Source organism: Myripristis murdjan, chromosome 6 (genome assembly GCF_902150065.1).
Source record: "Myripristis murdjan chromosome 6, fMyrMur1.1, whole genome shotgun sequence".
Taxonomy (NCBI): domain Eukaryota; kingdom Metazoa; phylum Chordata; class Actinopteri; order Holocentriformes; family Holocentridae; genus Myripristis; species Myripristis murdjan.
In genome coordinates this window covers 18,192,540-18,203,641 of record NC_043985.1, presented here as the reverse complement: position 1 = coordinate 18,203,641, position 11,102 = coordinate 18,192,540, and the positions used below count along the sequence as shown (strand labels likewise).

General features: G+C 40.3%; 1 protein-coding gene across 1 annotated transcript; it reads left to right on the top strand.

Moving 5' to 3' along the window:
* The first annotated feature begins 3,715 nt into the window (after positions 1-3,715).
* skor1b (SKI family transcriptional corepressor 1b) lies at positions 3,716-10,746 on the top strand. Its single transcript, XM_030054099.1, has 7 exons — positions 3,716-5,437; positions 5,811-5,904; positions 5,996-6,100; positions 6,224-6,283; positions 7,094-7,168; positions 9,785-9,859; positions 10,649-10,746. The coding sequence occupies exons 1-7, from the start codon at positions 3,716-3,718 to the stop codon at positions 10,744-10,746; spliced, it is 2,229 nt and encodes a 742-aa protein (XP_029909959.1).
* Positions 10,747-11,102: the final 356 nt, after the last annotated feature.

Below are 11,102 nucleotides of genomic sequence, written 5' to 3'. Positions count from 1 at the left end.
CTAGGACCTCACAGCTCACCATTGGCAGATGAGTCCCTGTCTGTGACAAAAGGGTCCCTGCGCCCAGCCTCATTTGATGCAGTGATGAACTCCCCCACCCCACCCCACCCCTCACCCACTCTCTCCCTCTCTCTCACACACACACAAGCAGTGCACTCCCACACCACCTCCTGCGAAATGAAATGTTCCGTTTAGCGGTGGAAGATGTGGGGGTCAGGACCCAGGGGTGGGCTTTTAGGAGACAAATAAACATCAGAGCAGGAGAGGAGTGATGTCTTGTTTACACATTAGCAACCATTTAGCAAGTCTCACTGTTTTCACTGCATCTCTCCAGCGGCCTCTAAAACAGCTGATCTTCCTCTTTTGTTGTCCTTGCAGGTCAGTCTTTGTAGAGTCTGTTCGGAAGAGGCTGTAATCAAATTGTGGGTAACAGTGAGTGATCTGAACGGTCTAGGTTGATCATGATTAGGGTCTGTATCGCCGCAACAAGTCAGATGCAATAAGTATTTTATCTTTCTCCAGTCCTAATAGAGGACACTGACTTGCCTCTTCAAAGACCATACACTAAGATCCAGAATAATTAGCTTGCAGCACTTTTGCTTTCTCTGATTGACTGTCATCAAACATTGGGATCTTGGGATCTCTCTCTCTCTCCCCATCTTGCTCTGTTCTCTCTCACTCTCACCCTTCCTCTGTTAATTTTTTGTCATACCCAATCAGGCTAAAGCTAATCTCACACACACACACACACACACACACACACACACACACACACACACACACATACAAACTGCATCTATCCAATGCCATCTAATGAGGTGATGACCAACCACTTGTTATAATTGCTTCAGTCTCCTTTTAATTTTCAAGCTTATTAATCATATGTAGAGTTATTTAAGAATGCATAAATTAATCTTAGATTAAAAAGCCTATCAAAGCCTCAAAACAATTAAAGAGTAAGGTAAGATTTCCCCTGGGCTGGCACTTTTATTTTAATAGAGTGTTCAGGTGATTATCATACTTTGATGCAGCACTGTGATTAATGCAGACACACTTTTAAATGAGCTTTTCTTTCTTGCACAAAAGGTATAAGCATGAGCCAGATAATGACCTCGCTGACTTCTCTGGTACTTTTCACATTCCCCCTGCCTGGTTTGGGCTGAAATGCACTCAAGAAATGTTATAGCAGTGAAAGCCACCAGTCTCATTCACAGTGTAATTGGTAAGCAGTGTGTGTGTGTGTGTGTGTGTGTGTGTGTGTGTGTGTGTGTGTGTGTGTGTGTGTGTGTGTGTGTTTGCGCGCGCGCGCCCGCGCACGAGCTTGATATTTGATTTGATCAGTAATAACCCATATTTGGACAGAAATTATGGATGTATGGTCTATATCTAATGATGAGATCTTCCGCTAAAAAGTGCAATAGTTTGCTCACAGGCGCTCATCTTTTTTTTCTTTTTTTTAATGAAACAAGATTAGAAATGACAGTGTTATATATTTCATTTCTTTTCATTTAGTCTGATGTGATGGCAACAACGACTCTTAATTCAACATCTTAATGCAATAGAGACGGTTAACAGGCGATATTCCCTTCATGATCGATAAACACATTGAGACTGAAGGCTGACTTGTTAAATTTTAATTTGGTGACGTGTTTGAGCGACCTCAGGATGGACGTCCGTCCATTCACTCCCGTCGAGATTAGGTTATATTTTCATGCGCAAGTTTCAATATTGATTTCAGGTAAATTATACATAACCTGTGTTCGTAACTGCGCCGAATGAAAAACAGTGATCACGTTTGAAAACCTTTAATTATTAATCTGAGGCAGAAGTTTTTGCCAACCACCATAGACTTTGAGTAACTGTGTTCAATTTTTATTTTATTTTTAAACTTTATGACAACGTAACATTTAAAATTAAATCTTTTTGCCTTTTGTTATAGCGGCAACCTGTTCAACAATCCAAGTCCTGATTTTTATTTGTATTTTTCCTCTTCCTCATTAGTATCCAAAAACTATGGACGGGTAGAGATACTGGCTAATACGCTGTTGTCTGTGTATCTTAATATTTAAAATGGGTAAATAATTACAGGACAAATTGTAATTATTGTTAGACAGTAGAGCGGTTTCTCGCCCACTGGAGGCAATAGCACCAATGGGAACGTGTCCGGTTACCTTCATCAATATTGCATCGGAGCCGGGCGTCCTGCGTGTGTCAAATGAAAATGATTAACCAAGGCCTTTATTGACTCTGAAAAAAAAAAAAAAAAAAAAAAAAAAAGTTCATGCCTATCGCATGCTGCTTTGTTCTACTACTTGTTCGTTTCCTTTCAGCATGGGAAAAAAGGCAGATCACACGGAATGACCTTTTGAGCAGCTGGTTATTGTCAAAACACATGAAGGCGAAGCGTGGCTAGTAAAGTGTGGATCCGTGGGAACCCAGCACATGAGCAGGGCCTGCACAGCGTATTCATCACTGGGCCCTGACTCCATGCACACAATGTGTCTTGGGTCCCTGCTGTTTTTTTAGTGAAATGCCAAATCCCACTGCAGCACCCCCCATATGAATTACGCCAATAACGTTGCATTTTTGAAAACAGAAAACTGCATGAGATCATTTAAATCCATTTTAAATCTGACACAGTATGCCACAGATTAATGAAAGATTAATTTGATTGTTTGTGTATAATTCGATTGATGTTGGGGTTTATACTACATTCAAATGAAATAAAATGTTTAAATTTGCTGTGCGTTATTTAATATTTTCCCATTATGTTGTATTCGCCCATGTCCTTTTATTGGCCCTATAGGATGCGACCTCTGAAAACCAAGGCAGATGAAACAGCCGAAAACCAAAATGAGACAGTCTTCAATGGTCACAAATCCATAGTTAATGTAGCCTGCCTGTGTGAGTGGGAGTGCCTTGCCATAAGTTTCGCTGTCACTTGATTGCTGTCGGTGTCGTAGAGGGGGTTGTACTACAGACCATGTGGACACTGCTGGCGCACCACAAACAGGCGCACACGGAGGAAGCAGAGCGAAGAGAGAAGGACATTCACCAGGAGGGAGGAAGAGGCAGCACTGGACAAGCACCGCTTCGGGCTTACAAAAACATTTCTACATCTTTTGCACAGACCGGGCTTCGTTCAGCTCCGTCCTGACTTCATCACAGTTTTCTCATTTCCGATCGGAGTGGAGCTCGGCGCACATTAAAGGTGAGTTTTTGGAAACTGATTAGGACAGATTTTACAGTCGATGTTTTAGCCTACATTTTCCTAAGTGCAGTGACTTGCATGCGTTCACTACGACGCTCGCACACCCGTGCTATTAAATTAGGAAGCTCTGCTATTTTCAGATTAATAACCTACTTAAAACACTCTGCAACCTGTACACTGCCGAACTCTTAATAACAGTGAAAAACTGAAGTTGTAAGTTAAATAAAATTACTCTTTAAGTCTAATTAATGTGTAATATTTGACATCAACATGATGCTATAAATTCGTGTACACTGCTCCACTGTCCAGGTCACGCTCGCTTCTTTTAAAATCGACATTTGACCAACTTTAGTCCATAATGCCCTCCTATTAATTTCATACTGTGAACTACTTTGATATAGCGGGCTACGAGCTTCAACAGAGGCCTAGAATAAATGTAGGCTATATTTGAGGCTATTAGGCTACTTATCAAACGCTGTCTTTGCAGCATACAGGCCTCCAAGGATGGACTCCATACCTGCGGGGCGAGACTCCAGCTCCTCGCCAAGCTCCAAACAAGAACTTTCCTACACCAGCACAAACCTCAAGCCCAACCAGGTCGGTGAGACGGTGCTGTACGGAATACCCATCGTGTCACTGGTGATAGATGGCCAGGAGAGACTTTGTCTTGCACAGATTTCCAATACCCTGTTGAAGAATTACAGCTATAACGAAATACACAACCGGCGCGTGGCACTTGGGATCACCTGCGTCCAGTGCACCCCTGTCCAGCTGGAGATCCTGCGGCGAGCCGGGGCAATGCCAATTTCCTCAAGGCGCTGTGGGATGATAACTAAACGTGAGGCCGAGAGACTTTGCAAATCATTTCTTGGAGCTCACTCGCCTCCAAAACTTCCAGAAAATTTCGCATTCGATGTGTCCCACGAATGCGCCTGGGGGAGTCGAGGTAACTTCATTCCGGCTAGATACAACAGCTCCAGGGCCAAGTGCATCAAGTGCTCCTATTGTAACATGTATTTTTCTCCAAATAAATTTATATTTCATTCGCATCGCACGCCGGAGTCGAAGTACACACAGCCAGACGCAGCTAATTTTAATTCTTGGAGGCGGCATCTCAAATTATCAGATAAAAACTCACCGGATGAGATAGCACACGCATGGGAAGATGTGAAGGCCATGTTCAATGGTGGCAGTCGCAAGAGGACGTTGCCCTCGAGTGGGTCAGAGTCCACCTCTTCGTTAAAATCACAGGGGCCCAACCTTCCCCGAGAATCACCAGAGATCCCTGCAAAAATCCTGCGCTGCGAGGATAACCGGGGAGGCATGAACATAACGAGCACACGTAGCTACCCTGTCATCCCCGTGCCTAGCAAGGGCTTTGGGATGCTTCAAAAGATCCCACCGCCGCTCTTCCCGCATCCATACGGTTTCCCAGCCTTTGGCCTGTGCCAGAAGAAAGAAGACGGCATGATGGGAGAGCAGAGCAAGCCCGGCCTGTCAGGTGTCCTCTGGCCAGGTACCAAGGACAGCGCCTATCACTCCTTCCCTATGTTTTGGCCCACAGCAGGCGGCCTGCCCATGCCCCCGTACTCCCAGTCTCAGCATAAAGCCCCTTCGGAGCTCCTGTGCCCATCTAGACAAAACGACATGGACCTATCTGAGCACAGTGACAGGAGCACTAACACCTCAAAAGACAGCTTGGTTGACAATGAGCGATGCTCCAGCACCCAGTCCACGCGTAACGATGAGGAAAAGTCAGGGGATGAAGCGAGGCCGATGGAGGGGATGAGCCTCACACCCCGGAAAATCAGCTACGTGTCTGCATTTAGACCTGTCATTAAAGACGCTGACTGTATTGCCAAGCTGTACGGCAACAGAGGCGCTTATAACGGATGTCGCACCGGCTACTTATCACCCGATTTTCTAAGTGAGAGCTCCAGCTACAGATCCATGTCTCCTTGTGTGGACAGCGAGGGCGAACCAGACGTGGATGTGGAGACAAACAAGACCCCAGAGGACGAGGACTCACGCCCTCTGTCCTCGGCATGTCCTCGGACTCCTCCGGGCCTGGCACACAGTGTTTCACCCAGTGATGCAGACTCCAAGACTATGCAGGCCAGTCTTGCTGATTCCCAGAAGATGAGCTTACATGTGGCCCAGCCTTCAGAAAGAGAACTACAAAGCAAGCAGCTATCAGAGGCCCATATGGCCGCATCTTTCACTGAAGTGAGTGGCTTACACGAGACTGTATGCACATTTGACCCCAGTCATAACAGTGATACAATGATATTACAAAAATGTTTAATTTCAACAAAAGTTTTCTGCAAGTGAAATGTATTATCCGTGCGGGAAATTTTGTTTTCGATGTAAAAACAATGCATGAAAACAACTAGGCCTATAAATAATATAAACAAATAATTTTGGATTAAAAAAAAAACTAAAGAGATCAAATTAAAATGAAAAGGAAAACAACTAGTCAGTCGAATAAAAACACACAACATGCACACATACTTATTGTTTATTTTATTTTATTAATGTTTTTTAATCAAATGTGTTGTAATTACAAGAGCTCAACGAATTAAAAATTTCATTCCTTTAGGTGTATACACCGGAGAGGGGTGAGCTGCAACAAAGGAGCACTTCGTATCAGTTCAGACCGGCAAATTACCAGAGTGGACTGCTTACATCAAATGGTTAGAGGTTTTGCTGCTCTTTTTTTAAAAAAAATTCTTTATCAATAACAATTCGAAAAGGGAAGATTACATCGATTTATTTTCTCTTAAGATGAAAGTGCAAGTAAAGAGGAGCCGTCTTCCACTGTGGAAGAGATTGAAACGAAATCTTTTATTGAGCAAGGCAACGAGGATAACCAGCGAGAGCCGGATGAGGGTAAGTCACACCGAGGTCAGCCAACAGGCCTACATTTCAAAATTAAACTCCCGATTCACTGTTTTACTAAATAGTTTCCTTTATCAGATAATGGAATATATAATGTGTTTTGTGTGTATTCAGGCGAGGAGGCGACAGCCAGGACTCCACCAGTACAAAAAGACATAGAAACCCTGGCAAAAGGTGAGACGCAAAACAGAAAATATCAACAAGCAACACCCGAGTGTAGCTTATTTTTGTTATTGTTATTGTTATTATTAGGCTGTTAATATTGACATTGTTGTATTATTTCCATTAATAAAAGCTTTTATTTTTGATTTTATTCATTCATATACTAGAATGTAAAATATTATGTATTCACACAATTTATTTACAGTTGACCTATTTTACTGAGCTACAATAACACCACGTTTTAAAAGTAAAGGCAATAGCTCTGTTTTTATCAATGCCGTTAGCATACTGAAAAGTAATCTGCTATTCTAATCCAATCTAAATTTACGTACCGAGCCAATTGAATTTTAATGAGGCCTAAATCAGGAAAGTCCAAATTCTCAACTCCGTGGATTTTTTAGGCCTTTGGGTCCAAACCCGCAACCCCACTCACTTCTTGTGAAATACACTGCGCTATTTCTTGTGTGCGTTTAGGTAGCCTGTAGTAAGGCCTAAGAAAGATTAAAGTTGTTAGTGCCACTTGGAAAAGGTGAGGCCATGCAGCCTAACAAAGATACTGAAACTTGAAGAAGACATGCAGGAGGCCATCCCCCTGTTTTCATAATCCCGATTTGAGGCAGATGGGTAATCTCTGGGATTAAGACCATTAGAGAAAAAAAAGATGACTGTAGATCAATAGGCCCAGATCAGTCTACTGATTGCTATGATACATATATTAAAAAGACATTGTCCTGCTGGTATAAGAAATTAGCTGCTATTTTAAGTGAAATTTGCCTAATAATTTTCACCTCAAATCTTCTCTGTCATTTGTCTGCTTTACAGAGGAACTGCAGAAACAGCTGTTGGAGCAAGTTGAACTGAGGAAAAAGTTGGAACGTGAGTTTCAAAATTTAAAAGGTGAGCTATTTTTGTAACATTGCTCATAATTTGGCTATCATCACTATGAGCATTTTCATTAAATTGACAAGAACACAGAAGTCTTCTCAGTGCATGAGGAGACTTTTTCTTATGTCATATGTGTCATATCAGAGCCTTATCATGACATCACCAAATCCACCTCACCGGGCCTGCAGATATTCTCGCGGGGACAGGGACAAAAAATTTGGAGAAGGGCAGCATTCCAAGTGGCTCTGGGACATGCTCCCTTGGGAAGAGGTGTTTTCAAAAACTCATTTCAAAATTACATTGAGGTGATTATTTTAGAGGATTATGATTTTTATCACTCTGTTCAAATAAAATTCTCAATATATAAGGGTTTTCTCCATCAGAAATGGACTACAGACATTTCCATCTCAATTTAAGAATGTAACAGCTAATTCATATTTTTAAATTTATTTGGGAATTGATTTTTATAGATATTGAAATGCTGAAATTTCAAAAAGGTGAATCTGAAAGAATAATTTTTAAAAGGTTCAAAATTTTATATAACAGAGGAGAATTGCAGTTTCATTAAATGGATCTGTCAGTATTGGATTTAGGTTGAGTCATTTTAACATAATGAGAGACTTCAAAAATATTTGTTAAGGTTTTGCATTCGTTTAGCATTTCTGGGTATACACGTAGCCAATATGACATCACTGAGAAAAGGCCAGGTTGGTGTTTTTGACAATGAAATTGTGTACATGCCCAAAGAGGCACAGCCGGCGATATCCAGTCAAGAGCAGGGCAAAAATCTTAAGGGGCTACTGTGCACCCAATTAAAAAATAAATAAACAAATTACTTTAAACCTCAACTTTTGCATGTGCAATTGTGCTAAAGTTTTTATCTGCATTACATGCATTAGGCTGTATGAGGGCAGGACAGGTGCTCAGTGTCAGCATGTACTTCATGAACAATAAGCCCCATTAAAAATCTCTTCCTGGTACTACCCACAGTTTAAAAACCGAGCTCTTGAAACAAGGGGGAAACATCGAGCCACTCTGTCTGCTGCTGCAGAAGTAATTAAAAGTGTTTATTAAAGTGGCTACATCATTAAATACACAACCAGCGCATATGGACCAGATCACCATCAGCCTCAGGATACTAATGGACATCGGCACCTTAAACACACCCATGCCTTTGTGTGATTGGGTTATAGGGCACATCTTCTTTAAAGGATGCCTCAGGTTTTACTTTTTGGATCATCAGAAAGAAATCTCTAGTAAAACCCATTTTTAATGTATTTATTTTGTCTCACTTATATGCAAAGTTCTCTGTTCAGTTGAAGTGAAAATGACACCCTACAAACACCTTAGAGACACCTTAGACTCTGTATTAAAAAGAATAAAACCAGAGAAATAGAGTTTGTAAAAGTGCTCACTTTTTTGTTCTTTTTGGCAAAACAAACACATGACCAAAAATTTTTCTTTAATGATGAATGTGCTCAGTGTTGTTCTAGATTAACCCATTTGTTCCAATCACTCATTTCGTTTTTATAAGACTTGAAAGTGTATGAACCGGCTGATTCAGAAGACTTGATCTGAGCATTCTTTCACTTTATTTTATGCATGTATGGATAGTATTTGAATCAAGTTATTTCTGAGGAAAACAGGTGTTTTCTCATCATAACAAAGGATGAAAATTGATAACCCCAGACAGTGGAATCCATTCCACCTTTTCCATCCTTTGTTTTGGTTATTCTGATAGATAATTAATCACATTCTAAAATGTCATTGAAATGAGATGAATGGACATGGTCTCAGCTTTGCCAGCAAACAAGACATTTAAACAAGATGCTGTTCAAAATGAACAATAAAAATGCAGGAGCATGTCTACCAGATGAAATGCAGAGATTTAGCCACTGAGGCAGTTTAGTTCAAATTTAAAAAAAAAAAAAAAAAAAAAAAGGATTTATAATATATTTTTTTTTAATATAATTTGAAACTATTTATTTCATATTTAGAGATTCAACTCCCTGACCCATGATTGATGCTGTCCTCTGTCAGTCAGCAATGAAAGTAGGTTTTGAATTTAAATCATTTCTGCCCTAAATTTTCTTTTTAAATTTAGTATCTCACACACACACACACACACATATATATATATATATATATATATATATATATATATATATATATATATATATATATTATTATTATTTTTTTTTTTTTACATGTATTTATTTTGTTCATAATTTAAAACAACACGACAAAGCACCATCAGGATCCTTGGAATTTGAGACAGCTGATGGCTGCTTTGTCGCTCTAGTTGTGAAACAGCGCCTCCTAGAGTCTCTTCAAAGCAGAGAGTAAACTCCCATAAGACAAACATCAGCGTGGGTCAACATTCATTCATTCATTCATTCATTCATTCATTCATTCATTTCCTAACCCATTTATGGACTAAATGCAGTGGAAATTAAATACATCTGTCCACTTTTTCTTTGCAGAATGGAATTTGCCCTTATATTAGACTGACATAAACACGTACCAGGCTATAGCCTATCATGGAAAATAGTGTCAAGCTGGTGTGGTCCTAAGTTCAGAAAGTGTAACATCACTGACTAAAACGCATGCTTGCCATTTGTTCTCTAGATAATTTTCAAGATCAAATGAAAAGGGAACTTTCCTACAGGGAGGAAATGGTTCAGCAGCTTCATATCGTCAGAGGTGAGAAAAATAAAGCAGAGGGAGCGGAGAGAGCAGAGCTGTAATATGCACCATGTCCTCCAATTTCTAACAACATGGACACGGAGTTGCAGCGGCATATTTGCCGACTTGATTGATGACAGCATGTGCTCAAAATTGTCCATGCTGATACCATGGATTTGTTTGGTTTATCTGCATTGTTTTGTCTTTGGTGTGGGAAACACCTCAAACTGAAACCGATTTTTCAACATTTATGGAAGTGATCAAGTACATGCTGCACATTAGTACAGACACAGGGTTAGACTGCGTCATTTAGCCTTGAGGAAACAAAAAAAGAAACACAAACTGATTTGAAAGCTCCATCGTATACTCATTTGGGTTTTTTCCGCCTGAATTGAATAGAATATCAGTGTTCAATCTGCATTTTAAACGCATCTTTATGTCTTGGATGTCCTCTCTCTCTTGCATAGACTTCATGCACCGAGTTGGACCTAGAAAGAACAATCGTCATGTAATTCAGTAGAAATAAAAAATTAATTAATTCGAAAAAAAAATGCAGGGTAACCCAGTTCTTAGTGAAACGGAGTGACGACAGGCTGTGTAGACTGAAATGAAAGACCACTCACTTGCTCGATTCTCACAACCAAATCCACAATGTAAGACGCAAAGACAGTTTTTGAGCATTGCTATGAAAACTATCTCTAATTACACACACACACACACACACACACACACACACACACACACACACACACACACACACACACACACACAGGCACACTATTCACTGTTTTGTCTCTTTCTCCCTAGAAGCTCACGACGCATTACATCATTTCTCCTGTAAGATGTTAACTCCGCGCCACTGCGCTGGGACCTGCTCCTTCAAATCTCCCCTGCTACCACCGTAAAATAAATAAAGTGTATATAAAGAAAAAAATAATAAACTACATAATTATTTATAAAGGATGAACAAAGGACAGAACGACGGAGCCCCTCGGATGGCCGAAAAAATAGAGACAGTTTGAACCAAGCTTAAGCGCTCTGATGTTGTCACGGGCCCTCTTGTAATTAATTGTAATATATTGAAATGTGTATCTTCATTTTCAGTGTATCATTTATATAACCATCTTGCATATGGTGAAATTTGTTTTACTGAAATGATACCATTGATATTTATTTGGTGGCAAAGTGCAATGACAATGTATGTATCTTGTAATAGTTGGAGGTTGTTATTTCATATTCTGTTGTCGGTAGCAGCAGCAAT

Coding starts and splice junctions, on each gene's coding strand:
- skor1b (XM_030054099.1), top strand. CDS start 3,716: ATGGACTCCATACCTGCGGGGCGAGACTCCAGCTCCTCGCCAAGCTCC. Junction 6,101..6,223: donor CCAGCGAGAGCCGGATGAGG/GTAAGTCACACC, acceptor GTGTGTATTCAG/GCGAGGAGGCGACAGCCAGG. Junction 7,169..9,784: donor TGAGTTTCAAAATTTAAAAG/GTGAGCTATTTT, acceptor TTTGTTCTCTAG/ATAATTTTCAAGATCAAATG.